Genomic DNA, 23194 nt, shown 5'->3' with positions numbered 1-23194 from the left:
TGGTCAAACATCCTGGAGATTTACCCCCACCATCTTAATCAAGATTATATTTTACACACCATTTTCTCCACAACAGTCAGTGGAGATCCAAGTAAGCATTAATCTCCCTATTGTAAACAGAAGAAAATAGTCTCAAAAAGGCGATGAGGACCATTGTACTAGTAAGTGGTAAATTTCAGGTTTCAGTCAGGTGTTTTAACTTCATAAGTCCCTGATTATGTACGACTTCCTCTTAACCTCAATGCTTTTATCTTCCTCTTTTGCTTGAAACAGAATGTCATTCTGAATGACCTAGTACAAGTGTCCAGTGAGAGTACCAACCTAAAATTGAGAAAAGTGACTGTCCTGGGTGTGACTAATGACCCCCATCAAGTTGTCTCTAATGGTGTCCCGGTCTTCAACTTTTCCTACAGTGCTGATACCAAGGCAAGAGAATTAAGAGTCCAAATAGTAATGATAAAAACAACTAGTTGTAAAGGGCTTAGTTCCCAAGAATTGAAGAAAGGCTTATAAATATTCTGCTCAGCATTCCCCATCAGAATATGGAAAAAGAATAAAAGAGAACAGAAATCTACTCTTAGAAACCTGTACTAAGCTAGGCTGTGAAAGCTTTAAATCTTCCTCAAAGAGGCAACAAGGAAATTCTGTAGCACTTATTGTACATTGGGCAAACATTTAACTTATACCTTTAATCCCTCAGGTAGGGAGTGAAGGAAATACAGCATTTATATTTCAAGGCCTATTTTTAGTGAACTGCTTGATAATTTTTCTCTTGGACTCTCACAGGGGTCCTCAAACTACGGCCCGTGGGCCAGATGTGGCAGCTGAGGACGATTATCTCCCTCACCCAGGGCTATGAAGTTTCTTTATTTAAAGGCCCACAAAACAAAGTTTTTGTTTTTACTATAGTCCGGCCCTCCAACAGTCTGAGGGACAGTGAAGTCACCCCCGATTTTAAAAGTTGATCTCTCCTAGGATAATAGCATTCATGCTGTGTGGCATTAGAAATGGGTAGTGCCTTATTTTCAAAGCAGTAAGATAATTAACTATGACAAATTCTTAGAGGCATAGTAGAATAATGATTTTAAAAAGCTGAGCTTGAAATCTAGAAAATCTGAGTGGAAATTTCACCTCTGACACATAATGACTGTATGATCTTGGGCGAGAAAATTCCAGGATCATAGAGTGGCAGGAAAAGTCCTAATCTGCATTGGTAGAGAAAGTTTATTCACCAAGAGTCTCCTACTTATGAAATCATAAGTCTGGGATGTGTGTGTGTGTGAAGTCCTTATAGGGAGAAGTGATATCCTTTTGAACTGATGAATAAACAAGGAAGTTTGGGTTCTTATTCCAACTTACAAATACTTATAGGTAGGCCCCCACTATCTTTGTCTTCATCAAAAAAGGTCTGAAGCAAAAAGGATCTGAGGATTCCTTATTTCTGATTTTAGTTTTACTCTGTTGTTTGTTTTTTTTTTTTCTTTCAGATCCTGGACATCCCTGTGTCTTTGTCAGTGGGAGAACAGTTTCTCATCAGCTGGTCTTAATTAGAGGGACACTGTTCTATTTAATGCATTACACTTTTTGAGGGAAAAGAAAGCACAAAAAGAAATCCATTTCTTCAACTGGTTCAGTGGATGTTCTGACCTTGGGCGTTTGTATTGCTGCTTAGGGTGATAAGGCAAATTATTCTTTATTTGAAGGCCAGCTTAGCTTTTTGATGATAACTCAGATGTCTTTATTTTTTAAATTAATGTTTTTCATTTAAAAAACTTTTTTCTCTCCCTTTTACCTCACCTCTCTCACTGAGTTAAAAAAGAAGTAAAAAGGAAACCTTTGTAACATATATTTGGTAAAGCAAAACAAATCCCCATGTTAGCTATGTCCAAAGTGCCTCTCATTTTGCATATGAGTATATTATCCCTTTATGTAGTAATGTATAACATTCCTCAGCGTCCCTCCTCTGTGTAGTTGTTTCTCTGTCTTGTGGTAGCTTAACATCATGATCTTTTTAACAGTTTGCCTTTGGGAACAAAGAATTGCTCACCTGTAATTAAGGACCTTACCTGGCACAAACATCACTGGCATAATGTAGAGAATTAAACAAGACAGAATGATCAGGAAAGGCAATGCTCTAAGATTATAGGTTTCATCTTCAGGTCTGAAGATGCTAGAAGGTTGGCTAAATATGCTAAAAGGCATAGATAGGTTAGATGGATTTTTCCTATTGTCAACTATTTTCTAGTCTTGTAAAGATCATGGCAGATATGAAATCTGGCCACAATAAAGAGCCAAATGGTGGTGGCCAAATGAACTTTGGCTCTACCAGTTGTTTGGTGTTATCCAGTCCATGGAACTCAGGGAATTCAAGCTAATTTATAAAATAATGATCATCAGAAACAGAGCCAAGATGGCAGAAAAAAAAGCAGTGACTGGCCTGAGTTCTTCCCCCAAATCCCTCTGAATATCTTATTAAAAGGCCATAAAATAATTCCTAAAGTGACAGAACTCACAAAAAGAAGGGATGAAATAATTTTCCAGCCAAAAACAACCTGGAAGGTCTGCAGGAGAGGGCTTTCAGGTGAGAGCTGAGCACAGTCCAGTACAGGCCATGCCAGCACCACTCCAGCCCTACCAACCAGAAGCAGGTTTTGGGAGGCACTTGATTAGAGCAGCAGTCCACAGATGATAGAGAGATTGAACAGCTGAGCAGAACGAGATTATGGGGAGGTCCCTTTGCTTGCATTAGGGGCACGACTCTGTTGCTTTGTACATCCTTAGATCCAGATGACAGTTCTGGTTGGCAGTCCCAGGCAAGGAAGAGCATAAGTATATCAGTGTTTGCGGCTGCAGTGGAGCTGTGGACCTCATCACAGTTATAGTATAGAAAAGAGTGCTTGTGTGGATCACTCAGACCAAAGTACAGACCAGGAGAATAGTAAATGCATCTCTCCTAAGATCATACACCTAGGAAGAACTGAATTCCTAAGAGGTCCCTAGAAGTATTTCTGAAAATACCTGCACAAAACCCCTGAAGACTGAGATAACGTGGTCTCCACAACCTGGAAAGAGCCGTATTTTAATAGATTTTTAAGTTGAGACTGAAAAAAATGAGCTAGGGAAAAAATTCTGACCATTGAAAGTTATTATGATAACAAGAAAGAGCAAAACACACATTCAGAAGATAACAAATTCAAAACTCTACCATCCAAAGCCTCCAAGAAAAACATGAATGGTGATTTTAAAAATCAAGTAAGAGAGAGAAGAAAAAAAGGAAAGAGAAATGAGAGTGATCCAAGAAAATCATTGAAAAAAGAGTCAACAATTTGGTAAAAAAAGAGACACAAAAAACCCGGAAGAAAATAACTCCTTAAAAAGTAGGCAACAATTATTAGCTATGTGACCCTGGACAAGTCACTTAATCCTAATTGCCTCACAAATACATACACACACACACACACACACACACACACACACACACACACAGAATTGACCTAATGGCAAAGGAGTTTACAAAAGCTCCCTAAAGAAAATAATTCGTTAAAAATTAGAATTGAACAAATAGAAGCTAATAACTTTATGAAAAAACAAAACCAAATCAAAAGAATGGAAAAAATATAAGATGTGAAAATTTTTTTAGAAAAACAATTGACCTGGAAAAGAAATCCAGGAGAGGTAATTTTAAAAGTATTGATTTACCTAAAAACCATGATCAAAAAAAGGAGCTAGATAGCATCTTTCAAGAAATTATCAAGAGAAACTGCCTTAACTGAAACTGAAAAGACCAGAATTGAATAGAAAATAAGATTTTAAATACAAGACTCAAAAAGAAACATCAAAAAGTAATCAGGAAAGAGAAATCATAGAGGGCTATTGGAAGATGATACTTGTAATTCAAAAACTTTCTCACTATTAGGGCAATTAGGAGCATATGTAGATAGAGGGCACAAGTATAAATATGGAACGATGATATATTAAAAAATAAAATTAAATGAGAAAGTGGAATGTACTGGTAGGAAAAAAAGAAGTAAAATGAAGGCAAAAAAGAAGCAAGAAAAATTATTTTACATTGAAGAGGAAGATTGGCTCAAAGAGGGAATAATATTAAATATAGAATTTGCCTACTTGCATGGAAGTAGGACAGGAAGGGGATAAGAGAAAGGGATGTATATGATAAAAGGGAGGGAAGATTGGGGGCAGTGGTAAGAAGTAAAACTCTTGAGGAGAAACAACATGAAAGAAAAAAGAATGGAATAATAAGGGAGAGATTAGGATGGAGGGAAATATATTTAGCAACTGTAACAAATTTTGAGGCAAGTTTCTCTTATAAAGACCTCACTTTTAAAATATGTAGAGAACTGAATCAGATTTATAAAAAGCCATTTTCCTGTTGATAAATGATAATCAATATTAAGTTTTTAAATGAAGTAACCAAAGTTATCTATAGCCATATAAAAAGGTTCTCTAAATCACTATTGATTGGAGGAATGCAAATTGAAACAATTCTGAGATACTACTTTATCCCTATTAGACTGGCTAATAGAAAAGGAGAATGACAAATATTGGAAGGGATGTAGAAAAAAAGACATTAGTGCACTATTAGTGGAGTTGTGAACTGATCCAACCATTCTTTAGAGCAATTTGGAATTATGCCCACATGATTATAAAACTGTATACCCTTTGACTTAGCAGTGCCACTCGTAGGTCTATATCCAAAAAGGTGAAAAACAATATGAAGTATAGCTGCTCTTTTCTAGTGGCAAAGAGTTGGGAATCGGTGAGATGCCCATCAGTTAGGAATTGGCGAATAACTTGTGCTATAAAAAATGAGTAGGATACTCTCAGAAAAACCTGGAAAGACTTAATGAACGGATGCCCAGTAAAATGCAGTGTGTACAAGGTAACAGCAATAGTGTAAGACGATCAGGTGTGAATCACTTGAATATTCTCAACACATAATGATTCAAGACATCTCTGAAGGACTTAGGATGAAAAATGCCATCTATCCCCAGAGAAAGAACTTACAGAGACTGATGCAGATTGAAGAATTTTTTTAACTTTATTTTTCTTGAAGTTTTTGGATATATATATATATATGGTCTGTGTTTTCTTTCAGGACTGCACATGTGTGGCCTGTATCAAATTGCTTGTCTCCTCAGTGAAGAGGGGAGAGGAGGAAGGAAGGAAGAAAATTTGGAACTCAAAAGATTTAAAAATGAATATTAAATTGTTTTCACATGTAATTGGGGAAAAATTAAAAAACTAAATGAAAATTTTAAAATAAAATAATTGTAATCAGTTGTCTTGATGTTCAATTGTTTCTAATAAATGATAATTTGAATTAAATTTCTGCTGCTGCTGTCTGTTACTGAAGGAAGGGAAATTTTATCTTAGTGCTCTTAGGTGTTTCAAACATACTGTACATAAGGTATAATCTTAATTGGATCAATCAATCAAAAAGCAGTACATCTTTTCAGTCATTCAGTACATTTGTTCAGTCAGCAAATAGCAAAAGTACTATACTGTCAAGCTCTTGGGATACAAAGATTAAAAACAAACAAACAAACAACAACAACAACAACAAAAAAAAAAAAAACAGGCATCCCCTACCTTCAAGGAGTTTTTCATCTACCAGGGAAAATATGACATACATATGTACAACCAAGACTGACTCTATCCTGGAGCATCCTTGATAATTAAGACCACTATGACAAGTTTGTTGTTTTTTTTTAAGTCACAAAGACATTTATAAGGGAGAATGTCATAGCTTATAAAACAGATGTCACTGTTTAAGAACATACATATAAAAGCTACAAAATGTAAATCCCTTGACATTTTTTACATTATTGCTTAATTCATTCCTTCTTTAAACCCCCCAAAATGTAGAGCTTTGCCAAGTCAAATTGGAGTAGAGCTCAGAGCAATTTGATTTTCAGACTGAGCAGTTTTTATTTTAACTTAAAGGCAATATCACAAAATCACAGAATTTCAGGATTAGAGGGGATATCAGCAGCCATCTAATTCAACTCATAAATGATCATCAACCAAACAAATGATCATCTATCTTTTTTCTTGAAGACCTCCAAGGAAGAGAAACCAATTACTTCCTGAGGCATCGCATTCTGCTTTTGGAAAACTCAAATTGTTAGGAATGGCAATTTGATTTTCTCCATGTTTAAACAAGTAAAATATGTTGGCTTCTGTAACTATGGTTTGGTTTGGTTTTTATCAAATATAATATGGGAGTGTTGTTAGTTCGTGTCCAGCCTTTCATAAATCCATTTAGGATTTTCGTGGCAAAGCAACTGGAATGATTTGCATTCTCCTTCTCCAGCTCATTTTACAGATGAGAAAACTGAGGCAAGTAGTGACTTGTCCAGGGTCACATAGCCAGTAAGTGTCTAAGGCCAGATTTGAATTCAAGAAGATGAGTCTTCTTGATTCCAAGTACAGTGCCTTCTCATTAATATTAGACAACTTTAAAATTTATAAAGATGCTCCTTGAAATTCCTGACCTCCCAAATCCTTAGCCATCTCATTACCTACACCTTTATTTTATCTCAACAACACACAGGGATAGACATACCAGATCTCACCATTACCTACAAGTGTTCTCTTTCCCTAATTGAAAATCATGATATTATCTTATCATCTGACCTAACATTTCATTTCTTGTCAATCTATTCTTTTTAAAATAAATTTTTATTACAGATTTTTATTTTCAAATCATATGCATGGATAATTTTTCAATATTGATCCTTGCGTTCCAAATTTTTCTCTCCTTTCCCTCCATCTCCTCCCCCAGATGGCAAGTAATCTATGTTAAACATGTTAAAGAATATAATTAAATCCAATATATGTATACAATTTTCATGCTGCACAAGAAAAATCAGAACAAAAAGTAAAAAAGAAAAAAAGAAACAAAACAAAATGCAAGCAAACAACAAAAAAAGTGAAAATTGTATGCTGTGATCCATATTCAGTTCCCATAGTTCTCTCTCTGGGTGCTGATGGTTCTCTTCTATCACAAGATAATTGGAGCTGTCCTCAATCATCTCACTTTTGAAAAGAGCCACATTCATCAGAATTGATCTTCATATATTCTTGTTGCCAGATACAATGATATCCCAGTTCTGCTCATTTCATTTAGCATAAGTTTATTTAAGTCTCTCCAGGCCTCTCTGAGATCATCCTGCTAATTTCTTACAGAACAACAATATTCCATATAATTCATATACTATAATTTATTTAGCCATTCTCCAATTGATGGGCATCCATTCAGTTTCCAGTTTCTTGCCACTACAAAAAGGACCTGCCACAAATATTTTTGTACATGTGGGTCTCTTTCCTTCCTTTAAGAGGAACACTCACAGTAAGGGTGTGGATCAAAGGGTATGCACAATTTAATAGCTTTTTGGGCATACTTCCAAATGCTCTCCAGAATGATTCAATGAACAATGTATTAGTGTCCCAGTTTTCCCATATACCCTACAATATTCATCATTATCTTTTCCTGTTATTGCCAATTTGATAGGTGAGAAGTGGTATCTCAGAGTTGTCTTAATTTGCACTTTTCTGAGTAATAATAATTTAGAGCACCTTTTCCTACGACTAGAAATGGTTTCAATTTCTTCACTGAAAATTGTTCATATCCTTTGACCATTTATCAATTGGAGAATGGCTTGAATTCTTTTAAACTTGAGTCAGTTCTCTATGTATTTTAGAAATGAGGCCTCTAACATGTGTGCTTATATTGTATTTAATTTATACTTTAACATACTTAACATGCATTGGTCAATCTGCCATCAGGGTGAGGGGATGGGGAGAAGGAGGGGAAAAATTGGAATAAAAGGTTTGGCAATTGTCAATGTTGTAAAATTACCCATGCATATAACTTGTAAATAAAAAGCTATATTAAAAAACAAAATTAAAAATTAAAAAGAGGCCAAAAAAAAAAAAAAAAAGAAAAGAAAAAAGAAATGAGATCTCTATCAGAACCTTTAAACGTAAAAATGTTTTCCCAGGTTATTGCTTCCCTTCTAATCTTGTCTGCATTGGTTTTGTTTGTGCAAAAACCTTTTAACTTAATATAATCAAAATTATCTATTTTGTGTTCAATAATGTACTCCAGTTCTTCTTTGGCCACAAATTCCTTCCTTCTTCACAGATCTGAGAGGTAAACTATCCTTTGTTCTTCTAATTTGCTTATAATATCACTCTATCTAGATCAGGAACCCATTTTGACCTTATCTTGGTATATACAGTGTTAGGTGTGCATCAGTGCCTAGTTTCTGCCATATTAATTTCCAACTTTCCCTGCATTTTTTGTCAAATAGCTTTTTCCAAAAGCTGAGGTGTGATGACCACGTTTAGCACCCAGAGTATATTAAAATCAGCTGAAGTCAGAATAAGGGAAAATACTTGATCTTTATTCTTTGTGGAGGTGAAGGGGAATAACGATACGAAGTAAGAGCAATCGCAACAGGAATCTGGCCAGCAGTGCTCTGCCTCTCACACTTCACCCACCAAATTCTCTACTCAGTCTCCTATACAACACATCAAACTTGCACAGAGAGTGGGCAGGGCCATTCTTTCTCCAAGCATATATAATATTGTCCAATTGCTATTTAGCCTCGAGTGCTTGGGACCTCGGTGCATCGACTCAAGAGCTTCAGCCCATTACATTGAGGTCTTTGGGTTTATCAAACACTAGATTACTGTAGTTATTGGCTATTTTTGTCCTGTGAACCTAACCTATTCCACTGATCAACTACTTTGTTTCTTAGCCAGTACCAAATGTTTTTTAAATTAATTATTTTTTTAATTATAGCTTTTTATTTACAAGACATATGCATGGGTAATTTTTCAGCATTAAGCTTTGCAAAATCTTCTGTTCCAACTTTTCCCCTCCTTCCCCTCACCTCCTCCCCTAGACGGCAGGTAGACCAACACATGTTAAATATGTTAAAGTATATGTTAAATAACAATATATGTGTACATATTTGTAGTTATCTTACTGCACAAGAAAAATCGGATTTAGAAATAAGAGTACAAAATGTTTTTGAAGACCACTGCTTTATTTAGCTTTTGGTCTGGCACAGCTAGGCCACCTTTATTTTCATTTTTTTTTTCATTAATTCTCTTGAAATTCTTGACCTTTTGTTCTTCAAGATGAACTTTATTATTTTTTCTAGATCTGTAAAATAATTTCTAGGGAGTTGGATTGGTATGGTATTTATGTAGTAGTGTCATTTTTGTTACATTTGTTCAGCCTAACCATTAGCACTTGAAAATTTTCAATTGATTAGATCTGACTTTATTTGTGTGAAAAGTGTTTTGTAGTTGTGTTCATTAAAATAAAATTTTTTAAATTATCTATTTTTTTTCTTCCTTTCATCTCCACTTGCTAGAAAAAGGAAAAAGAAAAGGAAGAGATAGGAAGGAGGGAGGAAAAAAGGAAGGTGAGTATATATCATATAAGCATAGTCAAGCAAAAAAAATTCCTTATTAATCAAATCCAAAAACTTACTTCCTGTTCTCCATCATCTCTCTATAATGAAGTGAAAAATATTTTTCTTCATTTGTTCTCTGAGATCATGGTTGACTATTTAGATGATCAAGGTTCATAAGTAAATATTTTATCCTTATCAAGATCTCCAATTCCTCTATCCTTCAGTATTTTCTTAGGCCAATATCCCTACCCTTAGTTTATCTTCCTCTCCAATTTTAATCCAATAGTTAAGCCATTTCAACTCAACATTGTTCTCTTCTCTGGAAGCCCTTGTTGGTTCTTCCTATTATGATTTAAGTCTTGCCAAATCTCAGTCCTGGATTACTCCTAACAAATGTCCACCCCTTTTAAACTCATAAGCTGTTGAATAAAAAGGAAGTCACACAACTATGCTGATCAAGCATATTATAGATTCATGCTACCAAACTCTTATTGGGCCCTGATTGCATCAAGGTACTCCTTTTATTCTTCACTAATTGATTTCCTATCTCATTTTCCACTGAAGCTATTCCAAATCTCCTCTTCCCTAGAGTCTCTCATACCTCCCCAGGCCTCCCCATTTGCCTCCCCATTTGCCTCTTAGCTGAAGTCTTTTACTATACAGAAAATTGAAACCATTCAATGTGAGCTCTATGACAACATCTTTTCAAACTCTTGCTCTCTTTCTCCCAGCCTCTGGCAAAGAAACAACTTCTGTCTTTGCCAAATATACCCTTAGTCCCATTCTCACCTTCTCCAGAAGATTTCACAGGGCTGTTAGGCGGCACAATGGATAGGATATTGTTCCTAAGGTCAAGAAATTTCCTCTACCTGAGTTCGAATCTAGCCTAGTCACTTAGTAGTTGTGTGAGCCTGGGCAAGTCATTTAATCCTGTTTGCCTCAGTTTCCTCATCTGTAAAGTTAGCTGTATAAGGAAATGGTAAACCACTCCAGTATCTCTGCCAAGAAAACCCCAAATGAGGAAACAAAGGGTTAGACACTGTTAGGGTCCTCAGCTGACGCAAGCCTGCCGACATCAGCTGGAGTCTGAGCACTTACCCACAATTATCGCACCTCTATGGCCTTCGGAAGTCTCTGGATACGACAGAGTATTTCTGACACTACTTATGCAGTTACAGAAGTTTTATTGCTTGATTACATCATCTTGTCTCTCCTTACTTTCTCAACGTGCCCCAGTAACAAGTATGTGTGTAGCTGGTGTGTCCAGGAGCCCAACTCCTGAGGTGGTGGAAGCAATCTCGATTTGGTGCCTGCTCGCTGCCTGTCCTGGCGTGGCTACAGGCTGTGTGCCCCGGACCTGCAGCCAGGGAGGCAGAACTCACCCCCGAAGCCTCAACATCCACTCTCCAGAGTGAGCTGACTGAGATCCAAGCAGCCAAAGGCCACAAGGGTCACGTTTACACAAGACTTGTCTTTGCACAGACTTGTCACCTGTGCAAATGGGGCATTATGTGCAAGGTACGGGATGAAGGGTCTCAAGATTAATGCAGACTCTTGGTATTCTGTTCCCTAGCAAGACACAACTAAATGAATAACAAAAGAGTTTCATCCTTAAGTCATCACTTCTCTTTTGACTTCTCTATTTCCTCAATACTTCCTGACTGCCCTCAAAAACCCATTAGTCTCCTTATCCTTAAAAATAAAAAATCTTCAATAGACTACAACATCTCCTCAAGCCTTTTCCTACTGCCCCTTTCTCTTAAATTGAAAAGTATTCTGCACTTGCTACACTGACTTCCTCTCATTCCTGTTTGATTCTGACCTTTTCACTCACTTTCTCAAAAGTTACCAACGATCTCTGAATTGTCAAATTTGATAGTCTTGCCATATCAGCTGTATTTTATACTATGGACCACATGCTCATGCGAATTGTTTCTCCTCTAGATTTTCCTGATGCTACTCTTTCATAATTCTTATCATATCTGATAGCCCCTCTACTGACTTATCATCTAAATTGTGCCCTTAATTGGGCATCTTCTCCAAAGTTGTATCCTTAGACTTTCTTCTCCTCTTCCTCTAAAAAGTTCTTTTAGAATCCCACATTAACCACAGCTTCTTGGACATTTCAAACTAGATAAATAATCCAGAGATACCTCAAACTCAATATGTCCAAAACCAAATTCATTCTCCTTCCTCTTATTGTCAAATTCCCCTATTTCTATCAACAATAGTTTTTCTGATCATGCAGGGTTTTTTCATAATCTTTAGCATTGTCCTGGACTCCTTCCCTCACTTCACATATCTAATCAGTTGTCTCTCCTATTAGCTCCTTTTGAATCATGATTGTATTATTACATAGATATTTGTATCTGGGAGTATACTGGTAAATGTTTAGTAACCAAGCATCTGGAGGGGGAAAAGGTACACACAAAGCATCTTAAGTTTAATTTTTATTACTAACATTTTCTCCATCACTTTCTTAAATCTAGAAATAAAACAATTTATTTAAATAAAACTTATATAAAAACCAAGACATCATCTTTATGATGTCATTGGTCCTCTTCAAGAACTAAGAACAAACAACAACAAATCAAGCCCTAATTTGTAACATTTGCCTATTTCTGGGATGCAAATGTTCACATTGAAATTTTAACAATCACCTCTCTCAAGCTGGATCAAGCCTAGTTCCAGTATACTTTTGCTTGTATTCCTGTGAATAGCACAATATCTGGTATGTGGAAAGCATTTAATAAATGATTTTTGGTTGATTGATTATCCTTTTGCCAATGAGGAGTTCTTGAATATTAAAAGAAATTAATATATTTTGTATTGACAAAATAGGTCTCCCCAAGAAATACTAATAGTTCTTCCACAAGATACACACCCTGAAAACAGTAAAGCACAATCACACAAGTGATTATAACTCATAAAACTGTCACTTTCCACTTTTGTAGTTTACCCCATGAACGAGAAAGATATGCACTTTAACATAAATCATTTAACACTGTCAAAGAAAAAGATTAATATTGTAGCCTGCAAAAGTTTGCCAAAAAACTATTTATATTAATTCATCATTCTTCTAATCCAAGCATATTTCTTAGAGGGAGAAATGTCCAAACCCTCATACCCTTAGACATCTGTCTAACATAGAGTGAACATACAAGAAGCTTGAGAGAATGATCCCTCAAGTCTTGCAAGAGACTTGCAAGTGAGGAGGATGGTTTTGAAAAGCAAGGTTGAAGAAAAGCTAGCTGCTTCTACCTATCTAGCTGATGGTGCTTCCATTTCTTTCCCAACCTTAGGTGAATGAGTTTTCTGAGAGAAGAGTGTCCAGGCAACCAGTAAGACCTGAAGATCCACCAAAGCCATAAAAAAGAACCTGCCAGATAAAAACTGGTAGTAGCAATAGCTAAGTTAACAAGAAGTCAGTGCAGCAGCTGAATGACCTGATAAATGAAGTCTAGTGGTAGGTAAACCCATAAGCTGATGACAAACCCTACATGGGGGCAGAGGGATGGAGGAATCTATTGCTAATGCCTTTATCACAAAGCAAACTTGGTATAGACTGAGAATGAGAGAAAAGAACTTCCAGAGCTAGGAGCATTATGGCAACACCTATTCCCTACATACGTGCCTCATTACTATTATGCTCTACATTTGTATTCTCCCTAGGAACCATGAGTGTGCAGAGGAGTCAGTGTACTCCTTGTTTAGAAGGATGTTTTGTAATTTGCTATATTTTCTCAGTAATTATCCCTTTGTAAAAACTAATTGCTATGCACTGGTTAATTAATATCAGGGAACAGACAGGATCAAGGCTTGTTGAGTAATAGCTAAAACTATTGTAGTAAATAAATTTAAATTGAATCTATATTTCTATTAAAATATCAATCTCTTAAGGCTATTCCATAGAATACTGAAGGGAAAAGTAGTAGTCTCCCTTCTGGAAATCTAATCTACCAGGGCTATTCAAGTTTAAAGAGTTAATTCTGTGCAAGGTGTGCTTACCTAATAATTCCATTGATATAATTTTCTATTTTTTATTTAATATCATATGGAGATTAAAAAAAACTTTTTAAGTTCCAAATTCTCTCTTTCCCTCTTTCTCTCTCCAGTCCCTCTCCCACCCATGGAAGAGGCAAGTATTATATTACTTACCTTTATATATATCATATATTTTTTATTATTATTAAATATTATTATATTATTTTATTATTATTAAACAAAAATATTTATTATTAAAATTAAAAAATTTGCAAAACATATGCATGGGTAATTTTTCTTTTCTTTTTTTTTTTTTAATAACTTTTTATTGACAGAACCCATGCCAGGATAATTTTTTACAACATTATCCCTTGCACTCACTTCTGTTCTGATTTTTCCCCTCTCTCTCTCCACTCCCTCCCCCAGATGGCAAGCAGTCCTATACATGTTAAATATGTCATAGTATATGTATATATCCTAGATACAGATGGTAGAAATAACTCAGGAAGAAAAACAAAAATGCAAATAGTTTACATTCATTTCCCAGTGTTCTTTCTTTGAGTGTAGCTGCTTCTGTCCATCCTTGATCAATTGAAACTGAATTAGCTCTCTTTATCGAAGAGATCCACTTCCATCAGAATACATCCTCAAACAATATCGTTGTTGAGATATATAATGATCTCCTGGTTCTGCTCATTTCACTTAGCATCAGTTCATGTAAGTCTCGCCAATCCTCTCTGTATTCATCCTGCTGGTCATTTCTTACAGAACAATAATATTCCATAATGTTCATATAGGGAAGTGGATTTCTTTGACAAAGAGATCTAACTCAGTTTCAATTGATCAAGGATGGACAGAAGCAGCTACACCCAAAGAAAGAACACTGGGAAATGAATATAAACTGCTTGCATTTTTGTTTTTCTTCCTGGGTTATTTATACCTTCTGAATCCAATTCTCCCTGTGCAACAAGAGAACTGTTCGGTTCTGCACACATATATTGTATCTAGGATATACTGTAACCTATTTAACATGTAAAAGACTGCTTGCCATCAGGGGGAGGGGGTGGAGGGAGGGAGGAGAAAAATCGGAACAGAAGTGAGTGCAAGGGATAATGCTGTAAAAAAATTACCCTGGCATGGGTTCTGTCAACAAAAAGTTATTTTAAATAAATAAATAAATAAATAAATGATGGAATCATAAACAACAACAACAAAAAAAAGAAATCCACTTCCATCAGAATACATCCTCAGACAGTTTCGTTGTTGAAGATCTCTTGGTTCTGCTCACTTCACTTAGCATCAGTTCATGTAAGTCTCTCCAAGCCTCTCTGTATTCATCCTGCTGGTCATTTCTTACAGAACAATAATATTCCATAACATTCACATACCACAATTTAGCATGGGTAATTTTTCAACACTGACCCTTGCAAAACTTTCTGTTCCAAATTTTTCTCTCCTTCCCTCTGTCCCCTCCCCTAGATGGCAGGCAGTCCAATATATATTAAAGATGTTAAAATATATGTTAAATCCAATATACATATACATATTTATACAGTTACCTTGCTACACAAGAAAAATCAGATTTAGGAAAAAAATACCTGAGAAGGAAAACAAAATGCAAGCAAACATCAAGAGAAAACATGAAAATGCTACGTTGTGGTTCACACTCAGTTTCCATAGGTTTCTCTCTGGGTGTATATGGCTTTCTTCATCACTGAATAATTAGAACTGTTTTGAATCATCTCTTTGCTGAAAAGAGTCACATCCATCAGAATTGATCATCATATAGTATTGTTGTGTAATGTATATGTTGTATAAAGTAAGTGTATAATGATCTCCTGTTTCTGCTCATTTCATTTAGCATCAGTTCATGTAAGTCTCTCCAGGCCTCTTATATCATATAGTTTTTATAACCACTTTATAATATAATTGGAGAGCTAATAACATAAAATGCCCATCATTCTTGTTTTTCTTTATTAGTCTTTTGTTCCTCCCATGTCAATTTTTTTTCCAATGCCATAAATTATCCTATTAGTAATTTGATTGATATAATGCTAAATCTGTAATTTGGTTAATAATGCCATTTTCACTACACTGGCATAACACAGCTGTAGAGGGTCACAGTCAGTGGCGAAACTCTGGGTAAGTATAAGACCCTTCAGCCCAGAAGGAATCTGCTAACAATGTCTGGTTTGGCTCCCCATCTCCCCTAAGGGCTCTTGGCTTCCTGAGAAGTCAGGGGGCAGTGACAACTTGTGTTGTGATTGAAGCAGAGTGATACTAGGTGGAAGAATTTATACCAGGTGGCAAACTATGTACAAAAGCATGTTGTTTATGCGGTCCCACATAGGCAGTGTTGTTTTTGTTACATTATATAAAGGGTAAAGTCCTTGAAATAAATGGACTCCATTTTTCTACCATCCTCGGCAGTCCTGCCTCACCACTTCTCCACTAGAAAGGTATATTTTAATCACCCTGGTGTGGAGGCTGTAGAAAGCAGGACTCAATATTTTAATCATCCCACCTTGGGGGCTCTAGAAAGTAGGACAGAACATACAGCCATAAACATTGTAACTGTCCAAATATTTGAAAGGCTTTCTTTTATTTTTGTGAAAATTATATGTATGAATGAGATGACTGAGGAGAGTTCCAGTGATTTTGTGATGAAGAGAGCTTTCAGAGTGAGAAGACTGTGGGAATTGAATGTGTATCACAACATAGCATTTTCATTCTTTTTGTTGTTTGCTAGCATTTTGTTTTCTTTCTCTTTTTTTTTAACTTTTTGATCTGATTTTTTTTTGTGTGCAGCATGATAATTGTATAAATATGTATACATATATTGGATTTTTATATTTTTTAAACTTGTTTAGCATATATTGGATAACTTGTCATCTAGGGGAAGGGGTGAGGAAAGGGATGGAAAAATTTGGAATACAAGGTATTGCAAAGATCAATATTGAAAAATTATCGGGACTTCCGGCCAAGATGGCGGAGAGGAGGCACACAGCTGTCTAAGCTCTGCGTTTTCTCTCACTATCCATTCCATTACAAGCCTCTGAATTAATGCTTGACTTTAAAAAAAAAAACCCACAAATAGTTACCAAGATAAACCATCCTTGAGATTCGCCAAGAAAGGTCTGTTTTTGCGCAAGGGCGGGGACGGTTTTAAATCAGGCACAGGCTGAGAGCAGACAGCTGAGAGCACGGCAGGCAGTTCACAGCCGAGCAGATCGGGAGCGGGTGGGGTGTGATTGCAGCTGTCTCTGCAGGGAGAGCTTTGCTACAGGATTGGATACTTTGCCCTGGCAGCAAGCCAGCAGCCCAGCAGAGAAGCTAAAAACAAAGGGGGGATGAAATTGAAACTATTACCACTCATATGAAAGTGTTCCAAATCATTATTGATCAGAGAAATGCAAATTAAGACAACTCTGAGATACCACTACACATCTGTCAGATTGGCTAAGATGACAGGAAAAAATAATGATGAATGTTGGAGGGGATGCGGGAAAACTGGGACACTGATGCATTGTTGGTGGAGTTGTGAACGAATCCAACCATTCTGGAGAGCAATCTAGAATTATGCCCAAAAAGTTATCAAATTGTGCATACCCTTTGATCCTTTGATCCAGCAGTGTTTCTATTGGGATTATATCCCAAAGAAATACTAAAGAAGGGAAAGAGACCTATATGTGCCAAAATGTTTGTGGCAGCCCTGTTTGTAGTGGCTAGAAACTGGAAATTGAATGGATGCCCATCAATTGGAGAATGGCTGGGTAAATTGTGGTATATGAACGTTATGGAATATTATTGTTCTGTAAGAAATGACCAGCAGGATGAATACAGAGAGGCTTGGAGAGACTTACATGAACTGATGCTAAGTGAAATGAGCAGAACCAGGAGATCATTATACACTTAGACAACGATATTGTATGAGGATGTATTCTGATGGAAGTGGATTTCTTTGACAAAGAGACCTAACTCAGTTTCAATTGATCAATGATGGACAGAAGCAGCTACACCCAGAGAAAGAACACTGGGAAACGAATGTGAACTATTTGTATTTATGTTTTTCTTCCCGGGTTATTTTTACCTTCTGAATCCAATTCTCCCTGTGCAACAAGAGAACTGTTTGGTTCTGCAAACATATATTGTATCTAGGATATACTGCAACATATCTAACATATATAGGACTGCTTGCCATCTAGGGGAGGGGGTGGAAGGAGGGAGGGGAAAAGTCGGAACAGGAGCAAGTGCAAGGGATAATGTTGTAAAAAAAAATTACCCTGGCATGGATTCTGTGAATATAAAGTTATTATAAAATAAAATAAAATATTTTTTTAAAATGTAAAAAAAAAAAATTATCCATCTATATGTTTTGAAAAATAAAAAGCTACAATAAAACAATAAAGAAAAAAAAAAGAATATTATATGTATTATGAACTGATACTGAGTGAATAGAATAGGAAATCATTGTACATAGTAACAGCAATATTGTGCCATGATCAACTATGACTGACTTAACTCTTCTCAGCAATACAATGTTTCATAACAATTCCAAAAGACTCATGATGAAAAATGCCATCCACATCCAGAGAAAGAACTAATGGAGTCTTCACATTGAAGCACATTATTTTCACTTTCTTTTTCCTTTTGTTCTTTTTTTTCTTTCACAACATGACTAATGTAGAAACATGTTTATTTGATTGCACATGTATAACCTATATCAGATTGCTTGCTATCTTGAGGGGAAAAAAGATGGAGAGCAAAAAATTTGGAACTCAAAATCTTATTTAAAAAATGAATATTGAAAATTGTTTTTACATGTAATTGGAAAAAATAAAATATTAGAAGAAAGAAAGCTACATGTATTAGTAAGTTACCTTCCCAATAATGTATAAAATTGAGCACATGCAACATATAAACTGTCCATTTTCAAGGACTAATGACATGAGTGATGTCTTACTTCATGAATTGGTTTTGGGTAAGATAGAGTTGCACAAAGACATCAGGCTCATTTTCTTCCAGTGTCATTGAAGACCATTGGCAAGGCAAAAGTAAGATGACTGGCAATGGCCCAGGAGGCAGTAGATGACTTTGGTGTCTCCAATGTCTTAGCAAGCTCTAAGTATTCTACAGTGCCTGCTTTAGCTGCCTTCATAACGTTGAAACAAATTTTTTTCTTCAGGAGGAGGTCTTCACATGCTTGAAGTAGACATGTCCTAACTCACCAATTAATATATGTCTGTGTACACACACACACACACACACACACACACATATATATACAGAGAGAGAGAGAGAGAGAGAGAAAAGGAGGGAGGGAGGGAGGGAGAGGGAGAGATGGAAGATAACCTTAGCAGGAAAGGTACTAACAGGTACTAACAGTTGGTGAGAACCTTGGAAACTTTTTTGAAAAGTGGATTTGGGCTGAGTCTTGAAGAAAACCAGGGAAAATCAAAGATGGAGGTGAAGAGGAAGAGTAATTATGGCAAGAACTGGAAAGCCAGTACAAAGGCACAGAAGTCAGAGATATAGCATCCTGTCTATGAAGAGCATATTGGTCAGTGTAGTGTAGCTCATTACACTGACCAATATGCTCTTCATATTGATTTAATGACTTCTTCTCCCAGAACTGTAGGTTGCATGTGCTTTTTATACTTCTAGTATCTCTTCTCTATTAATATGAGTCAAGCCCTCACTAACTATAATCTCCCCCTCCTTCCTTTCATCTCCAGTCCATCTCCAGTCACTAAAGCAATTTTTCCTAAAGCGCAGGTCTGAATAGATTATTCACCTATTCAATTCTAGTGATTCCTTATTGCCACCAGGATCAAATACAAAATGTTCTGTTTAACTTTCAAAATCCTTTAGTCTACCTCTCGATCTGTGGAGAAGGAAGAAACCTATGGCCAAAGAAAGACTGAAGTACATTATGAAATGCAAAATGGATAATTTTGACTATATTAAAAAGCTTTTGTACAAACAAAACCATTGCAGCCAAGATTAGAAGAGAAACAGAAAACTGGGGAAAAGTTTTACATGCAAGGGTTCTGATAAAGACCTCATTACTAAAATATATAAAGAAATGACTCAAATTTATAAGAATAAGCTCATTCTCCAATTGATAAATGGTCAAAGGATATGAACAGACCATTTTTAGTAAAAGAAATCAAAACCATTTCTAGTCATATGAAAAAAATGCTCTAAATCACTATTGATTAGAGAAATGCAAATTAAGACAACTCTGAGGTACCACTTCAGGCCTCTAAGATTGGCTAAGATCTTAAGATTTGCTAAAGGGCTATAAAACTGTGTATAAACTTTGATCCAGCAGTCTCACTACTGGGTCTGTATCCCATAAAAAAGAAAAAAAGAAAAACATGCAAAAACGTTTGTAGCAGTTCTTTTTTAGTGACAAGGTACTGGAAATTGAATTGTTATTTATCAGCTGAAAAATAGATTACTGTTCTATAAAAAAAGATGAACAGGCTGACTTTAGAAAAGCCTGGAAAAACTTACATGAACTGATGCTAATAAGTAAAATGAGCAGAACCAAGAGGGCAGTATACACACTAAGAACAAGATTATATGATAAACTAATGGAGCCAACTCTTTTCAACAATGATGTGATTCAAGGCAATTCCAACAGACATGTGATGGAAAGAGCCATCCACCTCCAAAGAGAGAACTACAGAGAATGAATGTGAATCAGATCATAATATTTTCATCTAAGTTGTTGTTTGCTTGCTTTTTTTTCCTCTCAGTTTTTTTTCTTTTGATCTGATTTTTCTTGCTCAGCATGATGAATATGGAAATACGTTAAGAAGAATTGTACATGTTTAATCTATATCAGATTGCTTGCTATCTTGGGGAAAGGGAAGGAAGGGAGAAAGGGGAAAAAAATTGTTAATACCGAATTTTGAAAACTATCTTTGCAGGTATTTGGAAAAATAAAATATTATCAAAACTACTGCTTAGAATTATTTGTAACAATGGAATCTTTCCAAATAAGTTCAATGATTAAGCATTGTATAAAAAAGAAAATTCAAAGATTAAAATGATAATGTTCTTGGCTGAGCTGATTTTGTGCTATGATAATCAAATTAACAAGAATATACTTTTATGAAATTAGGAAAAAACAAAATTCATTTGGAAGAACAAAAGTTCAAGCATATCAAGAAATACAATAGAAAAATAGAAAGGAGTTCTGGTCTGGAGCTACTAAATCTCAAACATTATAAAGTATTAACTATCAATGTCATCTGGTACAGAATAAAAATATGAAAATTATGTTTGGAAGTCAGGCAGTCACTAAGCATTTATTAAGTACCAAGTTCCAGACACTGGGGAAAATAGCCTGCAAAACTATTTTCATAATGACAATAATTTTTCCTTTTAAAATATACTTCTCTATTTTCCAACTACATATTTAAGTGAAGCTTGATTTTCTTCACATACTTTAAACAGAACAATATACTGGAATAAGTTGAATGCAGAAACCAATGAGAATTAAATTGTCTTGTATTAAGCCAGATATTTAAAAGATCAGCAAACTATGTAAAACAATACCACTTTTTAAAATAAATTTTCTTTTGGAAAATATAATTACTTACATTGTCATTTTTTTATGAATTAATAATTTCCACTACAATAAATACCAATAGATATAATTTATCTATCACTTTGGGGTGTCCTCACTAATTTTTAAGAATATAAAAAGGTCTTGGATTAAATTATCTCTAAGGTCTCATCCAAGGCAGATAGATGGTGCAATGGATAAATCATGAGGCTCAGAGACAGGAAGATCTAACATCATATCCAACCTCAAAATACTTACTAGTTCTATACCTTTGGTCAAGTTACTTAATCTTTGCCTCAGATTTTCATCTTTCAAATGAGTTGGGAAGGAAATGATAAACCACTCCAAACATATGTTTGCCAAGAAAAGCACAAATGGGGTCCTGAAAAATGACACAACTGGAAATGACTAAACAACAAAGGTCCCATCCAGGTCCAAATCCTATGATTTTTCTAAGCCTTAGTTTCTTCATAGATAAAATAGGATTTTTCTATAAGGGAATTTTTCTACTATCTCCTAAACATCATTCTTCACTTACATATAAGCCTTAAAGATATACTTAAGGTGGCTTCACTTCCATCAGTTTCCTGGCTGGATTCTCAAACCTGATCTGTCTTAACCTGTATCCTTCATAGCATGGAAATGATTCTCATAGCAGAGAGATAGATGCTGAATCCTCCTTAAAATGTCAATAACTACAATATTTCAGAGTTTGTTTCCAGACCAAAACTAAAAAACAACAATTTTGTACTCCCTTAATGAAAATCATAGTATAAGCTTGAGCAACTGTATCAAACTAAAGATGAATTACATTTGTAATCCCTTTCTATTAATAATTGCTCTTTTCCATTTTAGCCCTTTTTCCTTTTCACAGAAATCTGTTTCCTTCATGAAGACACAGCATCCCCTCTCCAATTCTAGAGATGCCCTCATTTTCTAATCCCTGGACACAATGGGCAAGAAGGAAGTCATACTCCTGCCTTCTCTCTGCCACTTCCAGATTCTCCTTCACCCCCTGGCAATTTTTCCTTCTTTCAAGTTCTTTCCACTTATTTACATCACCATCTTTAGGTGATTATTTAGTCTCTAGGTCATTATTATCCTTTAAAGAGTTTAGTTTTTAACTTGACCTTCCTCCTTGGCACATAGAAAGCACTTAAACATTTGCTGACTGACTGGAGACTTAAAATATATATGCTGACTGACGCCCCTTCAAACATGCTGGTCTCCCAGTTTATTAACCTCTATTCCCTTTATTCCATCTCAGCTGCAAAAGATACCTGAGTGGTAAAATGGAGATAGGTGTGCTGAATCTGGAGTCAGGAAGTTCTGAGCACAGATCTGGCCTTAAATTCTTATTAGCAAGTTATTTAATTGATCAGATTCAATTTTACAAATTTTTCATAATTTTTTAAAATAAATTACATTTTACAAATAGGGATATCAATAGCACCCACCTCTTAAAAGTTGTTGTGAGGACCAAATGAAATAGCATAAATGCTTTGTAAATTTTAAAGTGCTAAATAATTGCTATTATCATTACTATCCTTGATCTTGCCATTATCTACTACTGACTACCCTCCATAATCAAAATCTATCCTATCTCCGTCTCACACCTACACATGTTCTTCATTCTATGATCTCCAGTTGCTTTATACCTCCCTGTTGTCCTAGTTTCTGCTCTTATTTTTCCCATGTCCCTATTTAAATGTCAACCACTTCAATCAAACAATTTTCAAATCTCTTACCCCATTGCTGCTGGTCTCTTGATTAGGGCTTGTTCCAACTTGACTGAGGCATCTGACCGTTATAGCTCAGTTATAATTATAGCCTTGAGTACTGTTCAGTGAAAAAGTTGGAGGAACAGTCCAGAAAAAGTTAAAGTGGTAACCCACAGAGAGATGCAGGAGAGGAACTTTTTGGAGGATTGCTCTTGAAGGAGGTAGCAGAGTTAGCCTAAGACAAGCCCTACAAAATGTTGCTTTATATGAGTGGATTCACAAAACTGGATGAAGATGTAATAAGAATTAAGGAAAGCTCTCAAAATTTTTTTGCCTAATTATAGCTCAGATAGGATGTTGGATGATTTTAAGGGAAGAAGGATACCTTTGAGGGAAGGGGGAGGGAAAGAGTACTAGGGTTTTCTTTGTCTTAAGGAATTGCTCATTTCTTGTGATAT

At 35.6% G+C, this 23194-nt stretch overlaps 1 protein-coding gene across 2 annotated transcripts in view; it reads left to right on the top strand.

Moving 5' to 3' along the window:
- Positions 1–12918, top strand: part of GAA (alpha glucosidase) — a 38525-nt gene extending 25607 nt beyond the window's left edge. Inside the window, exons 19-20 of one of the 2 annotated variants that reach the window (XM_051995430.1) lie at positions 274–426; positions 1488–12918. In XM_051995430.1, the coding sequence (XP_051851390.1) occupies positions 274–426; positions 1488–1547 (213 nt within the window). In that variant the 3' untranslated portion in view covers positions 1548–12918. Of the gene's footprint in view, positions 1–273 lie in introns of both variants that reach the window. The other variant, XM_051995429.1, reaches the window with a different exon arrangement.
- Positions 12919–23194: the final 10276 nt, after the last annotated feature.

The sequence above is a fragment of the Antechinus flavipes genome, chromosome 4, assembly GCF_016432865.1.
Source record: "Antechinus flavipes isolate AdamAnt ecotype Samford, QLD, Australia chromosome 4, AdamAnt_v2, whole genome shotgun sequence".
In the NCBI taxonomy this organism is placed as follows: Eukaryota; Metazoa; Chordata; class Mammalia; order Dasyuromorphia; family Dasyuridae; genus Antechinus; species Antechinus flavipes.
Note: the sequence above shows the minus strand (reverse complement) of the source record. Positions and strands in the feature narration are given on the sequence as shown.